This window comes from Esox lucius, chromosome 14 (assembly GCF_011004845.1).
Source record: "Esox lucius isolate fEsoLuc1 chromosome 14, fEsoLuc1.pri, whole genome shotgun sequence".
NCBI lineage: Eukaryota > Metazoa > Chordata > Actinopteri > Esociformes > Esocidae > Esox > Esox lucius.
In genome coordinates this window covers 27,370,893-27,397,321 of record NC_047582.1, presented here as the reverse complement: position 1 = coordinate 27,397,321, position 26,429 = coordinate 27,370,893, and the positions used below count along the sequence as shown (strand labels likewise).

The 26,429-nt window shown below is 43.2% G+C and overlaps 4 protein-coding genes across 5 annotated transcripts; 2 read left to right on the top strand and 2 right to left on the bottom strand.

The window, feature by feature from the left end:
- Positions 1-3,070: 3,070 nt before the first annotated feature.
- ved (ventrally expressed dharma/bozozok antagonist) lies at positions 3,071-4,513 on the top strand. The gene is made up of 3 exons (XM_010866243.3): positions 3,071-3,412; positions 3,721-3,995; positions 4,172-4,513. Exons 1-3 carry the CDS (start codon positions 3,133-3,135, stop codon positions 4,511-4,513), a joined length of 897 nt encoding a protein of 298 aa, XP_010864545.2. The 5' UTR covers positions 3,071-3,132.
- Positions 4,514-5,283: 770 nt separating this feature from the next.
- On the bottom strand, positions 5,284-7,883 carry LOC105007341 (histone H2A.V). The gene is made up of 5 exons (XM_010866232.5): positions 7,689-7,883; positions 6,763-6,840; positions 6,532-6,645; positions 6,274-6,403; positions 5,284-6,117 (listed from the first exon to the last, which is right to left on the bottom strand). The coding sequence occupies exons 1-5, from the start codon at positions 7,860-7,862 to the stop codon at positions 6,056-6,058; spliced, it is 558 nt and encodes a 185-aa protein (XP_010864534.1). The 5' UTR covers positions 7,863-7,883; the 3' UTR covers positions 5,284-6,055.
- A 3,066-nt stretch (positions 7,884-10,949) lies between these two features.
- purbb (purine-rich element binding protein Bb) lies at positions 10,950-13,539 on the top strand. The gene has a single exon (XM_010866231.3). It carries the CDS (start codon positions 11,000-11,002, stop codon positions 11,897-11,899), a length of 900 nt encoding a protein of 299 aa, XP_010864533.1. The 5' UTR covers positions 10,950-10,999; the 3' UTR covers positions 11,900-13,539.
- Positions 13,540-19,955: 6,416 nt separating this feature from the next.
- On the bottom strand, positions 19,956-25,457 carry il1b (interleukin 1, beta). Of its 2 annotated transcripts, none has more exons than XM_010866230.3 (7): positions 25,403-25,457; positions 25,232-25,267; positions 24,962-25,016; positions 24,552-24,768; positions 22,485-22,679; positions 21,413-21,549; positions 19,956-21,200 (listed from the first exon to the last, which is right to left on the bottom strand). In XM_010866230.3, the coding sequence occupies exons 2-7, from the start codon at positions 25,261-25,263 to the stop codon at positions 20,988-20,990; spliced, it is 849 nt and encodes a 282-aa protein (XP_010864532.1). In that variant the 5' UTR covers positions 25,264-25,267; positions 25,403-25,457; the 3' UTR covers positions 19,956-20,987. The 2 variants fall into 2 exon arrangements, with proteins under 2 accessions (XP_010864532.1, XP_010864531.1); XM_010866229.3 differs by having other exon boundaries at positions 25,384-25,450.
- Positions 25,458-26,429: the final 972 nt, after the last annotated feature.

The window sequence follows — 26,429 nt, the reverse complement described above, 5'->3', positions numbered from 1 at the left end:
GGGCTGTATTGGTAAGTAAATAGAAGACATAAAGATGAGAAGTGGTGGTGCGGAAAGGCATTGCAAATAGGATTAATTTCCTCCAGTGATCTTACATACATGCACACACACTGAGGAATTCCATCACAGGTTCAGTGATTAGAGTAAGTACTTCAAAGGATCCTGATCTTGTTGTTTACTCTCATGTTCCGTATCTCCATCCCCATCTCTGTTTCACTGCTACAGGCCTGTCCATGCTGTATGAATCAGGATGGCTATCAGCCTAGCCTCTCTGTCTCTCTACTCACCCCTTCCCATCAGTGATAGTGGGCTGGGTGCCACGCGACCTGTCGAACAAGATAGCGCTAGAAGGAGAGAGACGGGAAGAGGTAGAAAGAGCACAAGGGGAAGAAGTAGAAAGAGAATGCAAGGAAAAAGGCAGACTGGGAGGGTGTGTCTTATAACTTTTGAATGTTATTATTTTTATTTCATTCCACTGTCCTCTTCCTTTGTTGAGTTGATATGGAATAGGTGTAATGCAGGAGATATCTCCCTGACATACAGACTGGGATTGTAAGAATCCTTAAGGTGTGTGTGTGTGTAACAATGAGTGCACTATGCAAACATCTCCATCAAGCAACCTAGTAACCAAATAATTTGGTTAAATAAATGATTGAATTGTCTAAAAAATTTAATAAAAATACTAACGTATATACTGTTTTTCCTTTATGTCAGGGGACCTCCGGCCCCATAGGCTTCCTTCTGAAGAATCCTTCCGGTGAATTACCATCACATTGTGTCAGGGTGACGTCAAATATTTGTTAATGTCTTAATAAAAAATGCGATTATTTCGTAAGCAGATACAGCGCCTGTGCGAAAACTCGAAACCTGCATGACTACTGGTTCTTATTTCATATGAATCAGCCAAATGACCGATGCCATTTAGATACTTCAAAAATATTCCAAAAAGTACTGTATAAAAACACATGCTTGCCTAATGCACAATGTTTATTAGAAATCAGTCGTGTTGTGGCTTCATGCTTCAGCTGGCGCCTTTCCAGATGGTTTCTGCCTGCTAATTTTTCGATCTCTATACACAATAAGGATCATGGGATTAAGTCAATCTGTTGCCTTTATGGCCGATAACAGACTAAACCGTCCTGTCTTTTTTGAATTTCCAAGTAGCCTATCTCCTCAATTCTATGTCTCTGCGTCTCGGAAGACAGGGCGGGGGAGCGGTAGGAAGGGCTTGGTATTATTTGGATAATATGCAGAGTGACTGAGTGAGTGATACATTGTGTTAAGGACTAATCGGCTCAATCACAGTCCGACCTATTGATAAGATAATGACCCGCGGGTGTTTGGAATGGATCCGGAGGCTGCTGCGCGCGCTATCTCCCCACTTCGCCGCCGCCAGACGGCTGTCTCCGCGTGTGATGGCGCTCGGCGTAGTCGCGCTAATAGGTCATTAACTAAACTGGTCACTTCAAAGGCCAGTGGCTCTCTGATACTCTCTGACACCCGAACGGGACGAATCGAGACGTCCATATTCAGAGAGAGAAATCACATCGTGTTTGATATTCTTTTCACAACTACAAAATGTGACTCTACAAAATAGTTTGCATTTAATGGTTTATACTAAACTGTGCTCGAGTGTAGACTGCTTCTAAAAGCTACCCACAATTCCACGGACGGTTTTGGCAGAACACCCAGAGAGCCAATATCTGGACTTGACTGCCATAATTAACATTTCAAGAGTGTAGAAAGACCAACATAGGCCAAAGGGATCAACATAAACAAACAACAAAATCCAATCATTAAAGCTGTAATTTCTGTCTCATCAGCGGAGACTGATCCAATGACACTGATTATTATTAGACAACAATGTTCTTAATCTACAATAGGGATCATGCGAATAGGACTATCCTTGCCTTATGTTAAGCCAATCAATCAAGGCTGGTTACCATTTCCCAGGTTAAGGACATGAATGTACATTCCGTGGGCAGTTTTTAGGTACCTCCATGACACATTAACGTGGGTTTTGAGATGACGTTCAGCCCAGATGCCTGTCGGCCTGGTTTATAGAGCAAGCCATGGCTGCATGACTCACTGCTGTAGCAGCCATTCATAATGGAGGACGTGGTGGTGCACTGAATGAACGGGCCACTTTAAGTGTACATATTCAGTGGTCGAACAACTGACCAGCAGGCCTGTGGTCAGCATCAGCAGAGTGTGGAACGGAAAAGTTGTCTTATTACCGATGATGAGGTGCAAAGGAATGTTACAGTTACAATTATGTTTAGAATAGAAGGACTAAACTGGCACAAGAGTTTACTTATTAGGAGAAGTGACCTGGTATTAGTGAAATGGCAATATTTGAAAACTATGTACAGTACAGAATGACAAACATTGATCATGTACAAACACAGACCACACACATGCACAACAACAACCACACACACACACACACACACACACACACACACACACACACACACACTGTATGTTTTAATATCCTTGTTGGAATTCTAAATTGGTTTAAATTCAAAAACCTTTTTTCTTTAACTCTAATGTAACCCTAAAAAACCTCAAAGTTAACACCAATTTTATCTTTTATCCTGAATGTAACACACACGCACACACACACACACACACACTTACACCCATTCAAACTCTCACCGTACAGCAGAGATCTACAGATGAGAGGGTAGGTGAGGACAGTGAGGATGGGGGGGGGGGGGGGGGGTTGCAGACTCACTGGAGCCAGAGGGTAATGGCCTCATTCAGGCCGATTGAGACGTCTTAATTACTGTAGTTGTGAAAACTAGGAGGGAGGGAAGACGGGAGGGAGGGGAGGATGTGTTCTTTGATCCCGGGCTGAGTGAGTTGTAAAGGAGGCATGCCCTGCATAAATACTGAGTCTACCCTGAGACTCAGATCATTACTCCATTTACCAGGACACTGACCTGCTGAGAAGGACCCATCCACACACTCTTCTCTTAACTTACCTAGCGTTGATGAAATAGTGGAAATTCTGGAACCTCAAGGACAGGATAAAATTGATTCTACTTCCCCAAAAGGACACTTTTCTTCCACTGTCACAACAGGACTTTTGCTGGATTTCATTTTGTTGGATATCATCTTCATCCAACCATGAGGGGTCATTTCTCTATTGAGTGGCTGGCCCAGAGTAGCCAGGCTTCCAGTAGCCCCTCCGCCCCCTCAGGGATCTCACCTGGACCCATCAACACCTCCGGGACACGCCCTGAGAGCCTCCCTGGGTTCTACTGCCAAAAGAGGACTGAGAAACAAGACTACCAGGCAAGAAGGGGACAAGGTCTCACTCCACAAAACAATCCCGTGCTGGCAGGCCCTGAGACGGGCACACATCCAAAGAGGAGCAGCTCCCTCCACCAAATTCACAACCACCAAGGTAGATTTACTTTCCCTTAAACTTTTCACTTAGGATCTGAACCGGCAAGGCGATCATCAACTAAAATGTCTGGTGTTTGTCTGTTGAGCAATGATTAGAAATGTGTCATCTAGAACCACAGAATTAAGCAAAACCATAAAGCTGCATTTGATATTCTGTTATAGTCCTGAAGGCACATCTCAGCCTTGTTGATGTACACGCAGTTTTGTTTGAGACTTTTGGACCTCACAGTAGGTTAGGGATCTGCATGATGCGCTTTTAATGGATTTTACAACTAACCGCCCTTCATCCAATCTCCCTCCATGCAGTGTCTGAGCCTGGCCTTGTCAGTGTAACGGACGAAGAGGAAACCTCAGGGTATGAGAGTGAAGGCGGGCGCTCACTATCCCCCATCGCCCCCCTGAACTGCACCCCCACTTCTCCCTCCCGGTCACCTCCCTCTCCCCCAGCGGGCCGGAGGCCACGCACAGTCTACACGGAGGAGCAGATCAACAGTTTGGAGGTGGCCTTCAAGAGGAACGCTTACCTGGGTACTCAGGAAAAGGCCGAGCTCTGCAGTGGACTCAACCTCACAGACAAACAGGTATGCGCATCAAACGGACAGGTGATGTGGGGTCCAGGTGAAAACGAGAGAAATAACAAAAACGCACGGAAGCCACGAGAATCGTTACATGTTGTCTCATTTAAACGACACTCACCCTGCGCTGATGTACAGCTGTTTGTGTGATTGCTTACACCTAGCCCCTCTCTGTCCTTCAGATCCGCAACTGGTTCCAGAACAGGCGTATGAGAATGAAGAGGATGATCCAGGATGCCCTGGCCCATGCGTGCCAAGCTAAAGTAGCTTCTCACCTGCTGCATTACCCCTACCGCCCTGGTCCCTACCCAGCCTGCCACCCCCACCACGCGGGAAACGAGGGGGGATCCGCTGCCCCATTCCTCCACCCCCACTATGGCTCCACCCCGGTCGGCCCAGGCCTGACAAGCCTCCCTACCCTGGACTCTTTCTATCAGTACACCAGCCTCCCAAGCCTGGTGATGCCCTCCACTGTGTCTAATCCAGCACTGGGGCCTTACCAGACTTACACTCACCAGTATTAGAACTCTTGGAGGACTTGTCAATAGTTTTACGTGTTTTTTAGAAAGCGAAATACAGATAGAAAAATAATTCAGATGTGTCTAACTATATATTCAGTGGCTTCCACTTCAATTACAATGTGTTATTTGTTAAAGCAGTGGAGAATAGGAAGTTTCCACTCAGGGTTGAGTGCAATAATAAATGTGATCCATTAGTGTCATTTTCAAAGTGTTATTTAAGTATTCAATTGCAAATCCATTCATTGAATCTGTGTGGACATGTGGTTGCTCTATATTGTATATGTTGAGAATAGTTGTACAAAAAAAGCATAATGAGATCTGTTTCTTCAATATATATTTGGAAGTATTGTGAAATCTAATTAAATAAAGACAATTCCTGAATTTTCTTTGCTTTCAAACATCTAAATCAGTGACTGGTTTACAAATGGTTGAGGAGAGCCACCTACTGCCCAAAATCGAAGTATTAATACTATGGTAGACAGGAAGCGTTAGTTATATTCAATTCCAAACTAAACCATCTGTTATCCACCCTTGGCCCACGATTTGCACAAGTCCCAAATCTAAGTAAACAATTGTCAAGGAAGTAGAGGCTAGTTAGACCCTCCAATGGCCCCTTCCATCAAGGGTGCAACTATTTAGTCTCCACTGGTGAAGTGAATCCCACAAAGCACTAAATATTTCAGCTTGGGCATAGCACACAAAATGGACAAGTCTGCTTGTTTTGTTTACATATGGTTACGAGACTTGACACACACAAAAACTACTGCTTCAAGTAAATTGTTAATTATTTTTATTTATTCATAAACAATACAAGCAATTTGAAATGATTTGTTTTATTAAAAGTGGACACAATTGTGTCACAAAGTGAATCATTTATTAAGCCCCTAGCCACTCAGTGGAAGTAACCCCCTGAGTGTTCATCAGCAACATGTGATCATGAAGGGCCCTCACCAGATTGCGTAGTGTATAGGGTCTGGTTTTAGATTCCAAAGCGAAATGTCTCAAAGACTTAACATTGATTTGATCTCCCAAAAACTTTTCCCCCAATATGAATTTCAGCAAATTGTAATTTTTCCAAAACTTCATCAGTGAAATAGTCTCTGAACTATAGGATCTCTAAAGATCTGCTGGCTGGCCACAGCAACAAAGACACTTATTATAAAATAACTTGGCAAAAATAGGTATAACACAGACATGTTTATTTTATTATTTTTTTGTAAAAAAAAGACTAACTTTTGTAAGTATAAAACACTTTCAGAGCAATATCCAATTGACTCAAACTTTTTCAGAACATGACAAGAATTTCTGAATTTGTTGGTCTATGTACAAAATGTACAAGTTTCTTGTCTGCAAAATACCCTAACCAAAATACCCTCACCCCTTTCCCCTGTTAAAACAGTAAAAATCAACACAGACCTCAAAAACTACACATCTCCCTCAAAAGTCTACAACTATGGTTACAAAACTACCCAAACAAATATGTGAAGAAAAAAAAAAAGATCATGGCTGCCCATTCCTCCCTGGTGGTGTATGAGGTCAATTTCTTTATGCAGTCTTCTGCTGGCCCTTCTTACCAATCAGAGACTTGTGGATATGAGGGATCACACCTGCAGGTGGAAGAGTAACATATGTAAGGGAAGGTGCTGCTGCTACACACTGTTAGGTGAAGACAAGTTTCCCTGCCTCCCATGTTATGTAAAGTGCTTTGAGGTTCCTGGAAGGACAATACAAAAATTCAGACAAGGACTGTGAGTACCACTCACCTCCTCCAGCAATGGTGGCCTTGATGAGAGAGTCTAACTCCTCGTCTCCACGGATGGCCAGCTGTAAGTGACGTGGGGTGATGCGCTTCACCTTTAGATCCTTGGAGGCATTCCCTGCCAACTCCAAAACCTTGGGGGATGCAACAGGCTTATATTATTGTGTGTTAGTGCAGGCTTTTGGTCCAACCCTTCAGACCTAACCTGCCATAGCCCTTAATGAGGCCGACCCGGAGAGACTGGTTAAATCAATCCTCTCACCTCAGCGGTGAGGTACTCCAAGATGGCGGCACTGTAGACAGCTGCGGTGGCTCCCACTCTGCCATGACTGGTGGTCCTGGTTTTCAGGTGTCTGTGGATACGACCCACCGGGAACTACAAAAGAAGAAACAATCACAAATGCCCTAGGTGTATATGGCCTGTATTTCGTGGTGCAACCGAGAAAACCTTGGAGTTGTGACGTGACCTTAGAGAACCAGGGAGAGTACATGCCTGGAGTCCAGCCCTCTGGGAGCGAGACACAGCCTTCGTCTTGGCTTTGCCACTGTCCTTTCCAGCTTTTCCTCCTGCCTAAAAAGACATGTTGATAAAATTAAATGCTTCTTTGATACATTAACTTACTACCCTTTTTTTATGAAGCTGAACTGTGGCTAAAATGAAAAAGAATTTGGTGAAGGTTTACAAAAGAAGAATAAAATTCTAGTTGAGATCTCTAAATGCTCTTTGTTAACAGATCGATCAAACAGGAGGCGTCTGCAACCTGAGTTTCATAACAATCATCATACTTCTCGCGCCAACCGAAACATTAAAAGGACAATTTCCGGTAAATAGATAACCGGTAAACTTGAATCTATATCTAGCGTTACCCGATTTTTCTTTCAAATATTGCAAACAAAAGTGAACAAATATGTCTAACAATTTCAATTTTAAAAGATTATAGTAGCTAAAAAACTAGCTTTTTTTATTAGCAGAGGTTTATTGGGCTGCTCGACGGTAGTTAGGCGGACTGTACTGTAGTACTACAGCTAGGGCTAGTGCTAACCTAGCTAACAGTGCTTCGATGGAAACTAGTTAGATATGCAGCTAACGGCTTACAATACTATATTTTGCGACAATGTTGCTTTTTCAAATCAGACAGAGGCGGAATTTAAAATATTACATATATACTGTTTAAAATAACCACGAGAAGCAATTCGGTTGTAAGCCAAATGGTGTAATGTAGATGGCGCTCTTTCGTTAGCTTTCTTTGAGTGTAAGTCGACGACGTCCTCATTCGCACGCAAGCTTGCATTCGTGAATGCTACTCTTACTAGACAGATTAGCCTATATCAGAACTAAAAAGCCATGCAGTTTACGAAAATGTGTCATATAATACATTCCACACGTAAATGTACACAAAATAATCCAAAATCCGTTACCATGTTGTCGTTGAGTTTTCCCTGTTGTATTTCGAAACGGAGAGAAACAATAATCCAGAAGCAAAGCCAAGCCGATGAATGAGGGCTATCAGAGCCAACCAATAGCTTTTCTGCTTGTTGGTTCGAACGGTCGGTTAAACCAATTATTATCGTGTTTGCTACATGTTTATTCATCCCTGTATCTGGATTGGACGCTTTAGAGGAGTAGAAATGCCAGAGAAACTTCTGCAGTTCAAATCCATTGAAGGTACAGCCAAGTTGATTGAGATGTAATTCCCCGCAGTGCAAAAATAATGAATATTGAATATTCGTTTTCAGCAATGTTGCGAATTAATGTTTGCAATGTAAGGTGGGTGTTACCTTGCCTGATTCTTCAAACTGATTTATTCTGCTGCTCTGTCATTCGCTATTGTTTAAGTTCTTGGTAGTGAAATTAAGTTTTTAGGGATTGGATCATTTCTAAACCAGAATTAAAAAATTAGGACAGTTGTCGAACAGTCATTTTGTCCGTATCCGTGATTTCTGTTGCATTGTCTGTAGTAGCAGTATGTTGCGGGACAGCAAACAGGCCAATTAGAAAAAAGCAGCAGGCACAAAAACCAATTAGAAGAGCACCAGAATCATTGACCGATTAGAAAAAATTCAAACATGGACAGACTAATTACAAAAGAGAAACAAATGAATGGACCAATTAGAAAAGAGCAGGACAAGCATGTACCAAGGACCAGGGCTGCACTCCAAACACATGGTTGAGTGACCCTCTGCCCTACACTCTCAGCCCTTGAATGACGTTTTACATTGACACGTCCAAGCATGTGCTACTGAACCAAGCAAGAGAGAGTTGATGATCGGAGTTAGAACTGAGTTCACTAACATCTATGCTCCTCACAAGGAGTGTGACCAATGAGGTTCGTGTCTGACACAAAATGTAGTAGTTTCGATTACATTTGACATCTAGCGCCACCAGGTGTGACTTCAGTTAACATTAAATTGTTGGTAATATCAACTCTGCAAGTGAGTAACATTGTTCACTCATCCTCTGATGAGCCAAAAGGCCAGCTTGTATGAAATGTGCCTGGCACTTACGATGGCAATCAAACTACTTCCGGTCTCAGTGGGAGTTCTACCAAATGAAAGTGGTGAGGTTGAGGGCTTAGGTGCTAAAACTTGATGATTGGACTGCAGTTCTTGATGGCTCTGGCTAGACAGTCTGCAAAATAAACAGCCTGTAAGCACCCACCATCACCATTTTTCCTCAGGGGAATCCCTATTGAAAACCCTTCTGCCCTTAATTTAGCTTGAGGAGACGAGGGTTGTTATCACAATTTAATGCAAACTGTTGCCATGTGTCTAATGCCGGTGGCCACAAATTGTCACATTTTATCAACACAACTGCACTTTTATGTCAGAGTCAAACCTCATTGGTCAAATTCCTTGTGAGGTGTGTAGATATTACTAAACTGTAGCATGTTAGCTAACTCCAGTCATCATGGGCATGTGCACTTGGATGTGGCAATGTGAAATGGCTTTAGAGATTGACTACTTTGTGATTGGAGACCAACCTCAATGGTACCTGTGTGTGTTCTGGCTATGTCCCAACCCATCGGTTTTTGCTGCCAATCGAAAAGGCTAGAATAATTTAACCGTTAAAGAAATTGTTAAACTGTTTGAAATAAGGCCAAACACACTCTACCCCTTCGAAGACTTGGGAAATTAAATTGCCACTTCATTTCCCATTACATGTTAAGACAACATTGCTGGTTATTGTGCTTCCAGAAGTTGAACAGGTACTAAAACCTCTGTTGTGAGCCCTTTCCAAGCATTTCAATTATAGAAACCATCATACTGTTCTACTCTAACCCTAACCTCTAAACTAATGTCCGTACACATTGTGTAGCATTTGGGTAGTCTGCCAATCTTACCTGCATGCTTAATATGAGGCCTCTTTGAGGCCTCAAAATGTACTTTAACATGCTTGATTGCTCTAATCTCATGGGATCAACATGTACTTTGTTGTACCATATGTGATCTGATACAGATTTTACTGAATTCAAAAACAAGTTAATTTGTGGAATAGAGTGGTTCAGCAGTGCTTCCTCCAGTATACATGTGCTGCTGAAGCTTGGCTCTAAATCCAACCTGCTTGTCTTTCAGCAACAATTGTGTATCTTTCTCTGCTACCCGGTCCAATAAATCATAACAAATGTCTGAAAAAAAAAATCTTTAAAAAGATGTATGTTTAGGCACAACGATACCCATTAGCAATTATACATAAATCAGCTACTCGTCCATATAAAACATCAACAATGACTACAGATAATAAGAAGGCGAAATGCTACTGATTATATTATATTAAATTAAAATACATGAAAAAGCCATTCAATATATAAACACATTTTTAAAAATAAAGTATTAATGGCTTGTCACAAAGGAATAACCGAAATACTAATCACACATGTATATATAAATATTCATATTCGTACAGTGCAGTTAAATAAGAGCTTCAGGTAGAGAATAGGCAGTATGATACTGAATGTATAAGAACAGGAGTGAGACGTGAAGGGGGGGATTTACTATATAGTGTGTCTACGGTGCTTTCCTCTGAATCAGTGACTGGTTGTGCCCTGAGGTACAACCCATTTGATTTCGCTGAAGTACTGGTCATGAGAGGAGAGATATAATGGGACCCACTGTCTTGTAATTTATAGCAACATCTGATGTTCCCATTCATATCTTGAGTGACAGGGACAGTACTCGCAGTTACATGGCTAAATAAGTTAATAGCCTTGTTGAGGTAATATGGTTAAAGAAATTAGTGATTATCACAATTGTGTAATAGTTGGAAAGCAGCCGCGTTTAATATTTTTTGTCCGTGTTCATTTCCTAGTGTAGAATTACACGCTTGCCCAGTCATGCCATAAATGCCATAGCAACTACACAGAAAGGGATCTGCTACAATTTATAAGCGCTTCGTAGTAAAAAATTGTTGAAACAATATTGTTGGTCTTGATTGGACAATTGTGTGGTCGTGAATTGAGTGTGGATCCCAGTGTCCAGTAGGATAAGAGGTCCATGATAATTACGTCAACAGAACCTAAATCTCAACCAATTCCATGTTAGAAGGTTAAGATTAAGGCGTGATTGGAATCGCAAAACGACCAATGAGAAAACAAAAACTCGTTTAACCTGGACTGATTGGCAGACCGAAGGCCAATGAGGGAGCGATAGAGGCGGGTTTTTGTGGTGACCGTGAAAGGGGTGTGCACGCGGTGAGGGAGATACGCAGGAGAAGCTGGCTGGCGGTGCTGAAGATGGCGGATGGTGACAGTGGGAGCGAGCGCGGTGGCAGTAGCGGAGGAGGGGGAGGTGGGAGCGGGTTCCAGCACTTTCAGAGAGAGCAGGAAACCCAGGAGCTGGCATCCAAGCGTCTGGACATCCAGAACAAACGCTTCTACCTGGACGTCAAGCAAAACAACAAGGGCAGGTTCATCAAAATCGCTGAGGTCGGGGCCGGGGGATCCAAAAGTCGCTTGACGCTATCCATGTCAGTTGCAGCGGAGTTTCGCGACTACCTGGGGGATTTCATAGAGCACTACGCCCAATTGGGGCCTAGCAGCCCGGAGCAGATCGCACAGTCCTCAGTCGGAGAGGACGGGGGGCCTAGGCGAGCCCTGAAGAGCGAGTTCTTGGTCCGGGAGAACCGTAAATACTACCTCGATCTGAAGGAAAACCAGAGGGGGAGGTTCCTGCGGATCCGACAGACCGTCAACCGAGGGCCTGGGTTTGGAGTAGGGGGGCCGGGTGGAGGCATGCAGGCCGGCCAGACCATAGCTCTTCCGGCCCAAGGTTTAATAGAGTTTAGAGACGCCCTTGCCAAGCTTATAGATGATTACGGTGGGGACGACGAAGAGTTGGCTGGTGGAACGGCGGCCGGGGGCTATGGGGAGTTACCCGAGGGCACATCCATCATGGTTGACTCAAAACGGTTCTTTTTCGACGTCGGGTCCAACAAATACGGCGTGTTCCTGCGAGTGAGCGAGGTCAAACCGAGCTACAGGAACTCTATCACCATCCCGTTCAAAGCGTGGGGGAAGTTCGGAGGGGCTTTCAGCCGCTACGCGGAGGAGATGAAAGAGATCCAGGAGCGACAGCGGGATAAAATGTACGAAAGGAGAGAGGAGTCCGAGGGAGAGGAGGTGGATGACGACTGAGTAGTTGAAACAGCTGATAGAGTTCAGTTCACCCAGTGAGATCTGCAATAGGATATGTGGCAGAAAATACAGAAATGAGAGATTTAAAGTGCATGACGAATCGAAGTTTAATACTAAAAAATATCGTGGCGTAAAAAGTAGCCTATTTGACACGGGAACTAGTTTTGATGTATTAAAACCTGGAGTTGTGTTTGAGGGTTGAATGGGGTGTGAGTAAAAAAGTGAAAGTTAAGGGAATAAGTGTTCTGTAAATGAGACCTTTCTCTTGGGTTTAAAAAACTATTTAAATTCTTTTGTAAAAAAAAAAGGAAAAACCCCTAAAACCAGCAGCTTGGTTTTCATAACAATTTAAGAAACCAATGAAATCTTTATAATAAATGTTTCCTTTAAAATATATATATTTAAGAGTAAGGAGTTGACCCCATGATTTAACTATTATTTCCATTGCTCTTTGTAAGGAGAGAACCAGCATCCATTGTATTCCTGTTCTAGGTCTCTCCTATCTGGGCAGTGTGTGTGGGATCCTTACAAGTTAGTGAAAGTAGTAGGAAGGAATGTCTAGAATGCTGCTGTCATTTTGTGGAGGTTTATATTTGGTGCGTTAACTGATGGAGTGAAGGTGGAGCTATATAACACAGGTTGTGCCATAGCATGCCCCTTAACTGACGATTACCATGAGAAACGTTACTGAGGTCACTATTCTGCAGGCCTTTCTAAAGGCCCCAGACCCTAAATTGGAGCCTTGTGCTGAAGTACCTTGCTCTCAATATCACATCACTCTCTAGACAAACAGGGCCTCAGCCTCAATGGTGGATGACTGAATGCTTGATTTTTAGTTTTAAATATAAGTACCTGGCAATATTAACTAAGTCTGTTTCCCTGGAGTTAATTATCTTAAAAGTAAAATATTCTGTCTGAGAGCAGAGTCGTGTCTACTCACAGCATGTAGTCTGGTATCAAGAGTGGCAGGGCTGGAAACCAATCAGCAACCAGAAAGGACAGTGTTTTCCTGCTGCGTGCATCTTGTCCTATGGGAGCCCGCCCTCAACAGCGACATACAGACGGGACCTCCGCTTACCCAAAACACACTGTGGGAGGCTTCCGATCTGACCATTGGAAGTGATCGCTGGATGAAATCCAGATGGACTTCTGCTGCTGTCACCTAGCCAGCCGAGAGAGAGAGAGAGAGAGAGAGTGTGTGTGTGTGTGTGTGTGTAGGGCGTCAATGATAAGTTGCCACCCGCCCCTCAGCTATGTCCTGGCTGGGGAAGACCACACACACGTGCCCATGCTTTTGCACCGTCACGCCACTGACATCACACACACACTATGCCTCTGGACAGTATAACGTATGGATGGATGGTTTCCTTTTTATTTCAAAAGACAACTATATTGAAAGATTATACTTGTAAGAAAGAAGATACTGAAAAAAACCAGCATACAATATTTTTTAAATACTTAATAAAGAAAAGGAGAAATGTATGTGAATTATAATGCAGGCTTATTTCATGAAACAAAACTGGGATGCAACCGAATTGTCCATGATTGTTTTTTTTTCTTATTTTCACTTTCATTTGTTGGTTTTCTCCCAGAGAGTGAAGAAATAACACTTCTGTTGATTAAAAAGAATATAAATCCAATAGATATTGTGATTGTATACTTAAGAAACCCCTTTCTTGCCCTAACCCTGTTTGAAGTTACTCTTTTAAGGTGGGCACTTTATACTCCCAAGTGTTGATTTGATGTGGGGGTGCATTATTCGCCATTTTGATTTTGTTTTGCAATTTAAGATGGCTAACACCCAATAAGTGTCTGGGAAGCACATTGGTGAGTGCAAATTGGACAGCATTGCCTGGGGAAGCATTGTCAGCAGGGACTTCCTGCTTCCAGATCCAGTGAGCTTACTCAGGCACCTGAAACACTGACATAAGTGATCAGGCGAATGAGTGCGTGCCCTCATGCATTGACCAATGCGACTTCCTGTTTGGACAATTTGTGTGGAGGAAAGCAGATGGCCTTGGCATAGATGCGGGGGGAGGAAGGCTTGTGATGATCTCCGACTCTCCCAAATGCATTGGGAGTTGTTGCAATGAGTCAGGCCCATAGATACCATTTGATACATCCGTAGAGGTTGTCCTTCCAAATCAGATGACAGTGGCCGCAGTCACAGCTTTTACCTTTCAGACGCGGGGAGGTATCTGAGGTCAGGCGTATGCTCAATGTTCCGCATGTGCTGCGGTGAACGCAAGTGCCATGTCTGCTCAGAGGGGAGGGGGAGTTCTGTCATATGAAGCAGCTGGAAGACTGCACTGTGGGGTAACCTGACTCTCGCTCCCCCTCCTCCACAGTGATCTCTTCCTCTGTTCTCTGGCCCGGTCAAGTCCCTCAACCTCTCCTCGCGTGCTCTCCTGCTCTGCTTTCCTATCCATTATTCTTACTCTGCTTCTTAAGCTTCTCTTTCTCTGTAAATCCGGTCGTGAGGGCAGCTGTTGGGACAGCCGTGTGTGTGTGTGTGTGTGCGTGCGCGTGTGCTGACAGAGCAGTGGGTGCTATTTTAATGTGTGAGGCCTGGATCGACCAACATTCCTACTGTCCTGCCCAGGGGTCAGCTGTGCTAGTAGATCCCGAGGGGCAGACACAAAACTAATTCTCACACTCTCACATGGGTTTAATTGTGTTAAAACCCGCCCACACTAACCCACTTATGGATGGACAGCAGGGTTAGGGATCTGGGCTGGACTGGACTACAGTAGCACAGAGGGTTTGTGTCTCCGGGAGTGTCTGACGCTCAGCCCAAATGGACCCGGATCCACCCAGCAGACAGACTTCATGAACATTTCTGTCCAGTCTGAGCAGTCACGAGGTGATGTTTGGAGGAGAGAGGTTCAGCACGGTCAACTGCTCTGCCTGTCTGCACTATCGGCTGTTAGGGCTCTGCCCTGTGTGTGACGGTTTAGTAACAGTTGGTGAGTCACTGAGGGAATTGGTTGTACTTGTGGTGTTGGTAGTGTGTGTTGATTGTGTAACAGTTGGTTAGGGAATTGGTGGGATATGTGTGTCTATGTCTTGTTGGTAGTGTGTGCGTGCGTGCGTGTGTGTGTGTGTGTGTATTTCCAGGCTGGGTAGATAGAGCCTAATCGGAGGAGGCAGGGTTTGGCCTGCAAATCAACTGAAAGCGTGACACAGCTCTCTCTCTCTCTCTCTCTCTCTCTCTCTCACACACACATGCACACACAGCTGCCAGTTCTACTGTCAGCAGACATTCCCTCCTCTCAACCTCTTTTCAATAATTTCTTCCTCCTTCCTCTCCTCTCTCCACTCCTCTTCCTTCATTTTCTACGCTGCTCTTCCCCTCCCTTTCACCCTCTTCCTCCCCCCTCTTCCCTACTCCTCCCTGTCCTCTCCCTCCTGTCTTCCGTCAAACTGTTTTTGTGAGGCTGAGCCGAGTAGTGGACCAGAGTTAACTGGTTCACTCCGTTTCTCATTACTCATAACTCTGGCACATGCGTGTGAATGAGTGCCCTAACTCGTAAGAGGAGGTACTTACAGCATGACTACATCACCCTATATCCTGTCTGTGGGAGCTTATGCCCCACCTGGTACACTTTCACCAAGGAGAAAAAAATTTGGTTTAGAAAATGTTTGTGTATGAGTGTGTTGAGGTTTATAGGTTTCTAAAATATGTGTGAGTGTGTGTTTTGTGGGTTAATGAAAGGGGTGTGGATTATTCTGGAAAACCTCTTTACCCCTCAAGCATGATAACATGTTCTACAATATGGGTAAATATCTGTTACTCCTTTAGGCTATGACAGACCTGGAAGTTCCCAACTGACACTTTTTGTGAGCTTACATCTACACTTGTACTAAATCCCTGCTGTGATAAGGAGCCAGATGAAGTTAACCCCTGTTGACATGGACCTACTGTTAATTCAGTTCTTTCTACCCAGTGCTCCGGACACAACCATCTGGTGCAGAACTGATGATGTCACCACACACACACACACACACACACACACACACACACACACAGGCATTGTTGCAGGGGAAAAAAAAAAAAATCTAGCATGAAGGTTTTATTACCAAGCAACAGATTAAATGATGGAAGATGAAGATGAGAGTGAAGAGGACGAAGTAAGGAAGTTTAGCGAGTGACGGAAGAAGGAAGTGCAGATTTTATATCCCGTGTTAGTGTGCGGACAGATCGACAGGAAACAGCCCGCACACTGAGGGAAGGGCCAATGAGAACATTTCCTTCTCAGCTCTTCACCAATCAGATTACTCCTGTTGACATATTTTACTTTAACAGTTACATGGTAGGTTTGGTATGAGTTCTCCCTTGTGCACAGGTATAGGATACGCCCTCCCTAACCCACCACAAATCCTAACCCACCACAAACCCGGACCTTAATAATTATGAGAGATGTATAATGGAGCAAATATCAGTTTTTAAGCAAAACATCATCTTACTCATCCGCTCTCCTGACTGACCCATCCTTTACTCACAGACAAACTTGCTGACCTTAACCCTCCCCACCAAGGTCACACAGACACTCTTCTTCAAGCATGGGCTGTGTGTGTAACTGAGTCAGTGAGTAACAGAGAAAGAGGGTGCCATAGTAAGATACAGAAGGGGGGGGGGGGGCAGCAACGAGTGAGCGAAAGACAAAGGAAAGAGAGAGAGAGAGGAGAGAGTCCAGTGGAAGTAGTAAGGCTGTGAACCACGTAACACCACACTGGGCTTCTTGCCAGATCAAGCTGGTATTATTCCACATGCTCACATCAGCCCTCTGTCACAGTGTGTGTATTTGGTTCCAACACTAAAGCTTTTGAGGACACTTGTGAAACACCTTGGCTTCAGCCCAAGTGGCTCTATAGTCTGGCCCAGAGGTGTGAAGGTGAACAGCAAGACATTGAATTGATGAGCCGTCCTTGGTGTCTTTGTCTGGGCTTCCCTCTCTCCGCTGGGCTCACCTCTCTCTGCTGGGCTCCCCTCTCTCTGCTGGTCTCCCCTCGCTCCGCTGGGATATCCTCTCTCCTATATTATGGGAGCTGTTTCACTGGCTTACTCGTGTTACCCCATGTCGTCCCTAAAGCTCAAGCGATACGAGTGACCTCTGTGGCTGTACTCAGCCCGGTCTCATAGTAGTTTGTGGTTGGTTGGTGTCCCTTTGGCGGTTTTGCACTTGGCATAGTATAGCAATTTCCTCTCTGCTCTACCATTTTCAGGTTATCTCCCGATGGGTCCACGGTTTTCCCTGACCCTGTGTCCCAGTTCCTAGTTTTTACTTAATTCTATACTGAAGTATCACTGTGGATCTAAAAAAGAGTCCTGAATCTTTCAAGGACCTGGAGTCCTTAATTGGCCTTAAGACTAACTAGGCTGGTGACTCCTGGCTGTCCCTATCCATAGTTTCTAGTTTGTCCTTGTCCACCTGGTTGTGCAGCTAACCTGGATTCTTTTAAAAAACTCTGGACACATTCCGCCTGTATTTATTAAATCGCTGGTCAACTTTAAAAATATTGCAGTGACATAAAAAGGTAATGTACTCTAATTTTCACGATGCACATCCAGAGGAGGACTGGCCACGCCTCAAAATCTAGCTCCTCTATAGATTTCGTCCTAGGAAGAGTCACTTCCTTGTTGTTGCTTGCTGTTTGCGGTTTTAGGCTAGGTATCTGTATAATTGCTTTTTGACAACTGCTGATATAAAAAGTACAATCAATCACAGCATGAGGTGAGTTAACCACTGGAGGTAAAATGTGTGCCAAGTGGTCGCAAAGTCTACAGTCGCGGTAGTGTGCTACAGCCGTTAGGTGTTTCTGGTTAGGATTATGGTTTTGGTCAAGGGCAAAGTGTTAACATTGCGTACATACTTCATGCTTTGTCTTGTTGAATTCCTAGTTGGTAGATGCCATCTCTGAGCCAATCAGAAAACAAAAAATAAATCTCTAGTAAATGTCAACAAGAGCCCGCATCTGAGTGCAAACCTAACAAAACAACACAACCGTTAAGTTAAACTAACGTATGTGTGCAGTCCGTCGGCAGAAAGAGGCACAAACTTCAAAAACAACTTGCTGAACCTTTGTTAGTTTACTGTCACGCGGATACTGCACTTGATACTGGTAATATAGGTAACCAGCCTGGCTTCCCATAGCAACCAAGAGAAGGCCAGTGAGCATGCTCCATAAAACACACGGGTTGGAGAGCGGGGAGAATGACAGGGAGAGGGAGACAGTTGCATGACAAAGAGTGTGGGATAAGGAAAGGAGGGGAATGAGCGAGGACTATGATGGAGGGAGGGAGGGAGTAGCATGACGGAGGGATCATACGCTTGCTGGAGGAAGCAGTGATCCTGCTGTGATGCTGGGCTATATTTAGCTTGTGTTGCCATGTGCCTGGAATGTGCATGGCAGACACACACAGATTGAAACATACACACACAAACGTTTGTTTTTGTGCCACACAGAGACAGAAGTGAATATCTTCAAGGACGCATCTCTTGGTCTGGTCAGTGTTTAATCGTAACGCAGCGTCTCTGGTCAGTGTTTAATCGTAACGCAGCGTCTCTGGTCAGTGTTTAATCGTAACGCAGCGTCTCTGGTCAGTGTTGAATCGTAACGCAGCGTCTCTGGTCAGTGTTTAATCGTAACGCAGCGTCTCTGGTCAGTGTTTAATCGTAACGCAGCGTCTCTGGTCAGTGTTTAATCGTAACGCAGCGTCTCTGGTCAGTGTTTAATCGTAACGCAGCGTCTCTGGTCAGTGTTGAATCGTAACGCAGCGTCTCGGGTCAGTGTTTAATCGTAACGCAGCGTCTCGGGTCAGTGTTTAATCGTAACGTAGCGTCTCTGGTCAGTGTTTAATCGTAACGCAGCGTCTCTGGTCAGTGTTTAATCGTAACGCAGAAGCAATGAACGGTGCATTGGTTTCTAAGTCCGTTGTCAAGGTCAAATGATGCACAAGCAAGTACAGTGCAACATGACACACAAGCAACATGTACTCAACACACATACACTCAACCCTCATACCCCAACACACACACACACACACGCTAAACACACTTAGCCCCAACGGACATACACTCAACCCAATTCACGGAGATAGCACTCACACCCGAACACACATACACTCCACACACATTGGCCCAACACACATATAATCATAACACACACGCAACACTCATACACTAACACACATACACACACACACTCAGCCCACATACACTTGATGTAGACCCTATGTATATTTGAAAACCTTACTCTATAGATTGATAAAATTAGGGGGCGGGGGCACATAGGTCTTCAATGAGTTTTCAAGTGTCCCTCAATCCGTGAGAATCAAAAACAAAATATTTGCAGCAAGACCAAACATCTCAATGTGCTTTCGAAGAGCAGTACAGTGGTGGTTGAAAACACAGGTCACATTGGAACACACAGTGATTAAATAGAATAGCTAACTATCATATAGCGGCTTTTATTTATTGTAACATCTCTCAGGAGGGGGCAACGGATGTGGGGGGACTGAGGGAGTTGCAAGCCTGAGAACGTAAAAACCTTGGTCTGGTATAGAATACGCTCTAAACCCCTGATGTCAATCTGTCCTATTTATACCCTCCTAAAGCCACAACTGCTCATCACCCCATAACCTTCCTCTTCACCACTCCATGCACATGATGTTTAGCATCCAGCATCAGCACACACGGAGGGAACCAATCACAGGGCAAAAAGAGATATCACTATGCAAACCAACTTACTAATGACCAATGAGGTGGTGTCTTCCTCCTGTGCGCCTCCTCTGGTAGGCTGGGTCAATTTCCTCCTGCCTATGCAATGTTTTGGGAGTGTGGGTTTGTGTTTTATGGACCTAAAGCTTCCGAGTCCTGATTCACGCTGCTTGTGTGTTTATATGAGTAAGAGTTCCACTACACCAAGCATATTCTATTTGTTGGATGGGCACTACTGCTTGTACTGAAAGTGTTCTGGGTTTGACGAGGACTATCCAGCCTCATGTCATTGTCTATTCTGATCTAGAGGAAAAACAACAACATTTATTGAATTTAATCAAAATGATTACATTTAATTTTAACATACAGCAGAATACATTACCATGCAATCACTGACAAATTAAATTAAAAGTATATATTTTTGTCCATATATTACATGATTTTAGCTGTTGTTAAGTAGTACATTTTCTTTGATTTTTATTATACATACACTGGGTAAAATCAATGTAACTCTTTCCAGAATATTGGAATGTTAGGATTTAATTTCTCATTGATAATAAATAATCAAATTTAGTCACAATTTCACAGTTAATAAAATGTCTACAATGTTAGACAAGGAGAATTAATATTAACAATTATTTTATACTCTTTACTCTAATTTCAAGCCTACATCCTATTCTAAGCAAATAAAATGGTAGCCATAAGATAAACAATTCAGTATGAATACATTTAAAATACAACACGTTCAGCATTTAAAGACTGAGACTAAAACATGGAAGGTTGGAGTGAGACCTTCTTGATCCTGTCTCTAGTGTATATGTTTTAACTAAACAGTTAACAGAGAGAGCAGGGCTGCTGAGGCATGAATACAAAGATGGATAGCGGAAATATCCCTAAATAGTTCCCATTATGGCATCCGTAAGCCCGCGAGCAGCGCCATAGATGCAAATTCCATTTTGATTAAGTACTTTTTCAAAATTGGCTGATCCCTCCTGCTGACCCAGGTGAACATGACTCCAACAGGATCGTCAGGAGTGATGAAGCAATAACCCAAAGACCCATCCAGTTGACTACTTTAAAATGGCGATGTCCCACAAAATCCTGTTACATTCACCCTGTGTCCTCTATCCATCTCTATGGGCATAAGGAGCACTTAAAGAGTGCAAAACGAAAATACAACACCACCTGCTGTTCATGTACACTCACAACAACCCGGGCCACAGATATTGGTGGTGGTTGAAGGAATGAGTTGATGAACGATGTAAAGCTGTTTGAGAAAAGCACAGGTGTATCTATTCACCTCCTCTACAGCATGCATACTTTTTCCTGACTGTGCTAGGTACATTCTTACATATTTGGTTTTGTGTTTAGTCGTTGACTTGGAATACGGCGCACACTCCAATGTCCTTTTCCTGACACATATTTACAGGCTGCTCTGGATCCACTGAGGTGCTGATGAACCAGCATGGGTACTTGGCCGACTCAAAGGTGGTGTTAGAGATGCCTGTGGTTTTCTTGTAAAAGAGGAAGCGAAGCTCTTCTCCCTCAGAGTTGATAGTGCTCAGATGTTGATCAAAATGCTGAAAGACAGTGATTTGGGGGGGGGGGGGGGGGGGGGGTTGAGAGGGGAATTTAATATCTGTAGGTGTGTGTGTTTGAGAAATGTGAGCACCAATATTGGTGTGTTTGTAAGATTTTTAAGACAGATACAGACAGACAGTGACAGACAGATAGTGAGACAGAAACAAAGTGACAGACAGACACAGAGTTAGACAGAGAATGCAATACTCACCTCCACATGTAGGACAGGGGTCATGCCATCTGGTCTCAAGCAGGACAGGTATAGATTGGTACCGGAAATCCCCAAGACAACTGGCTGGGCATGGACAGCGTAACTGGCATTAACATACCGGGACAGCTCAAATTCCACTAAGAGAGAAACACAATATTACTCAAATAGGCATGCTTTTCTTAATCTGTTGACTTCCAAAAAGCTTTTCACTCAATTTGGCATGAGGTTATGACATATAAGTTAATGTAAAGCACGTTTCTGGGGGAACCAAATAAATGTCAGACTGGGGGGGGGGGGGTGCAGGTGGAGCTCAACTATTTTAAACATTTATATGTATTAATTAGTGAGGTCTAGAAATGCTAATTATTTGCAGATAAATGTGGTACTTCTGTCCCGAACCCATGAGGGCCTACAGCAACATGTTCTGTCAGACATGGGTCCTGACTGTAAAACTCTCCAAAAAAGGTCCAGAAGCTAGGACCACAGACAAAAGGATTTAGTCACTGATTATCAAAATCCGGAAATTAGCTGTTAAATTTCACACCCACCGAAAGGAAAATCATTTTTAATTCTTTCATAAGAAAAATGTAATCAACCGAGATAAGAGCGTCGTTTACATTTAAGTAATTTATCAGATGCTCTTATCCAACATTGCATGCTCTACCCAAACAGGGCCAGCTGATCTTGGGGTTCGGTTACAAACAAAACCAGACTCAACAGAGACCCAGGACAGGAAGTTAGACCAAACCAATTAGACCAAACTAAATCATTTGAAAATTCTAATAGAAAACTACTGTAATTGACATACTGGAACAAATGCTACAGCTGTGACCTAAGCAGTGAGTACACCGTGGCAGTACCAGAATAGAAAAACATTTCTCCCAAAATTATTTGAAAATCAAACACTGATAACACCAATGCTTGTTAATCCAAATACTGCAAGTTTCAAGTTAAGCATCATGATTTGTGACAAACTGCAATGAGAAAAAACCAGTGGCGCACAAAACAACACCTGTTCACCAGTTTCCCCCCCCACATACTCTCACATGTACTGAGGTTGAAGTTGGCCTACCTCTCTGAGAGCTTTGTCCTCCCCGCAGTGTCATGGCCCGTAGAGCCATGTGTGTAATGTTGGTTTTAGTGGTCACAAGGTACTTCTTGTTTTCGTCACACAGTTTACACTGCTGCAGACTGCCTGTTCGCATGAAGGTCCCCTTTGCTTTTTTCACCTGCCCCACAGGTTCCTGCACATTCACCATCACATGCTCTATTTGTGAACATAGTTAAGGGGGAAAGGCGAGAGGAGGGTTGCAAACGACAAAAGAGATTGTTAATTCAATTAGAATTATAATAAGTGCATTTCAAAAAAGTGCATTTCAAAAAATATATTACATTGTTAAGTGACCTTGGTCTGATCACATCCTGCATTGACACTCTCAGTCACCTGGGGAAGTGTTGCTTTTCTATTTTTCCTTACATATTGCATTAAAGCATGAGTGTCAGGTTTACAGATGTCTTTCCCATAGATCTAAATGAAAATGTAACTTTAGTCACAGTACCTATTGAAACACTAACCAGCTATACAGTCCTCAAGTGCCTTTCTTCCGTGCCCCAATAATGAACAGTCGGTTTAAAAGTCACTTGGAACCTTTCTTCTTGCCATCTTGCTGTCATTCTGTTCAATAACACATAAGATGTACTTACTAAGATGTACTTATGATAGCCTATACTCCAGTACAGTAAGACAACTTAGCTCTTTGGCGCGAGCAAGCAGTTTAGATTATTCAATTTTTTTTGGAACGCACGCAGCCGGTGTAATCGACATGTAGCTTCTGCGGAGCGTTCCGGTGTTGTGCCGAAATCACATCCCCTGCCAACCCCCCCCCCCCCGCCCCCCTTCGCGTGAACGCGCACAGTCTTGATTCTCATTGCTGGGACTTGTTTCTTGGAAGTGGGGGTGATTTCGGTACAACACCGGCTCAGACGAGATTTTGTTCCATCCTCCACGCAGTGTCATTACCCACCCTGAGCATTTCAGAAGCGGAGCGCTCCGAGGCAGCTGTACTAGCGAGATCACCAGATCAACAAACAACAATAAACTACTTTGCATTAAGTTCTATATTTCTAGAATTGTAAAACATATAGGGAAGTATCAAAAGGTTAAAATCAGACAGTCGAACTTTTTAAAACGTACATAAACTAGGCCTACTTGAAACGCATCTGTACCATAGGCCTATGTAATTATTTGTTGATAGAGCAAATACTATCTTACAGGTCCAGTCCTGCGTAATGCAAGCTTTCTGAACATTTTAATGTGTTTTCAAGATGCATAAATACTGAATGGCTCTATACAAATATGCTACTTTTCAAAATCACATAGGCCTATTATAAAAAAGATAATTAGGCTCGTCTGGTGGAATCAAATGCATTGACTAGAGTGGCCGCTATCAGCTCGTATGGCCGCGTCGGAGCCGGAACGCGCTGCAGAAGTGCCCGGTGAAATCACGGCGTTACCAATATTATATAACCACCCACTCACCAATATTGCCACCCGTGTTAAAAGATCCATACAGAAGTCAGATTACTAGCCCATCGTGGTCCAGATGCACCGTGTAGCAGGTGCAACCGGCATGAGATTGCTTACTTACGGTGGTTGGTTTACGCACAAATAACCCCGGTTTGGCTCCCAGCTGACGATCAAACGCGCACTCCACACAGGCAAGAGCAACAGGTCGAAACTTAATTAGCTAGATTTTTGTTCGCTTTAATTAGCCTGCAGTGTGATAAACCTGCGAGATAAGTAAGAGATTTTGCGGCGGAACTTATGAAAATGCCCAACATAACTGTCTCGAGCGGTATGAATAGCACAGATTCACTCAAACCGAGGATAGTCATGTAGTCATGAGGATAGTCGTAATGCCACTAATTTAAGTTTATTTTATGAACGTGGATAAAAACAAAGGAGCACTGAAAAGATCTCTGTTTCCAAAAACCTTATGTCCTAAATCACATACCTAATATTTGTCAACCAAAATAAAAATACAAATTTCTCGTCAATTGCCAGTGAAAATAAGTTTTAACCAATAGCGGCTATTGTTGAAAAACTTTTATTGGTGGTGTTACAGCGTTCGCAGCCTACCTTGTAACACGTCGTCCAATATGTTGCTGCTTGGGTCGTTATTCCTCCCCATGCTAAAGGGATTGGGTGTGGATTTGGACTCGGAACTGAGTTTCATCCTCTGCAGCGCTATAACCAGATGAGCCACATGTTTCATGTTTCTCTGGCACTGTGGGGTATACTCCAGGTTGAGGCTTAATTCCCGGTGCAACCAACAGAGCTCCCTCTCTGGTACAGCCTAAACAAAAAGAAATAATCCGAATAAGAGTCTTTTAAACAGCATTTTTGCCAAGTCTAAAATCACTGTTCTTGAGGTCTCGACAGTTTACCCTTCACGAATGGCTTATTGGTCTTCAAGTAACACACTCGAACTACGTTGTTGATGCTCCAAAAGCGTGTATCCTAGTATGAATAAGTATAGAATGTCTTACCTTTCCTTCAGGCTGGCTGCATTTCACATCAAACTCCTTATTCTTTGAGCTAGAGCTGCAGAGAACAGGAAAAAGTATTCAGGCTCAGATATATTGTTTAAAGACTACACAAAATAAATGGAAAAGGTTTATGCAAACTGTGACCTATTCATTAACATATGTATTAAGAAATTGTAAACATGATTCCATATTTCGGCCATTGAAAGGATAATTAACAAAATACCGGAGACTAAAACAAAATTCCACAGCGATGAATTCAAAGGTTCCTACCTCGATATAGCATCAGCCAAATCAAAGTGCATATTTCTGAGACAAAAAAAAGAATCCTTGTTATTTTAAATCTCTTAAATGTCTGACATGAACTCTATAAATATTTTCCGTATTTGTTTTATTTAAAATCCTATCATAAAAAAGTTTAGTACCTTTTCTTAAATAGCCTACCTATAGAGAGATAGTTTAAAGACCGTTGTCTGGTTAAGCTTAAGTGTAAATGTGATGACAATCTAGCGGCACGGTTTTATCCACTCGTTCCACCAAGAAACTTCTGCCCACAAGCGCATGTGCAGTGTAGAGAATAACCAGCCTGGGAACTTCCCACAATCATATAACAACTTTCTCACATTAATGTGGTTTAACCCTCAGGGTCAGGGTTTGCTTTTTAATGTAGATTGCGTTTTTAGATTTGGAATATTTTAATTCCAGACCCATAACAAGTATATATTGTCATTTGATTAATTTTGCTCAATGTATATTACACAACACCTGTTGTAAAAGAGATAGAGATTTTATTTTTCATAATTTCATTTTTGAAATGCATCGAAAGGAGCCAGTTAAGGTGGTTCGGGCATCTGGTAAGGATGCCCCCAGGACGTCGCACTAGGGAGGTGTTCCAGGCAAGTTCAGCTGGGAGGAGACCTGGGGACAGGCTGCTGTCACCGCCACCCGATACTGGATAAGCGGATGAAGATGAGATAATTTCCTTTTTATGTTTTGGGGGTAGCCAACACACACATCCATGCGGAAGAGAAACCAACGTCAGTGGGCATGGTTGTGTTTGGCTGGAGCAATAGTTTGGGTGAACAATTAGACCCCACAGGTAGGATAATAATGTTCTATCTGTTTTTGTTCTTATTGGTCAGATCTAACTTTTGGATGATTGTCCTTCCCCCTGTATATGTTCTAGGTGGTTGCTTACAGGTTCAGGGCAAGGGCTTAAGTGTAAAAATATGTTTGGACTGCAGGCAAAGTTAATCTGGATTGGAAGTTATAAAAAATGTTTTATGTGGATTAAGTGATTCATTTGTAATAATACAAATATCTGAAAAGAATACATGGAACATGCCATACTTGTTAGTAGATCTCTAGCTCATGTAGATAATGAGTTATTAAAAAACAGTTTTATTAAATGGATACATTCTGGGAAAATCAGAGACATTTAAAATGACCAATCTAATGGGTGTATTCGGGA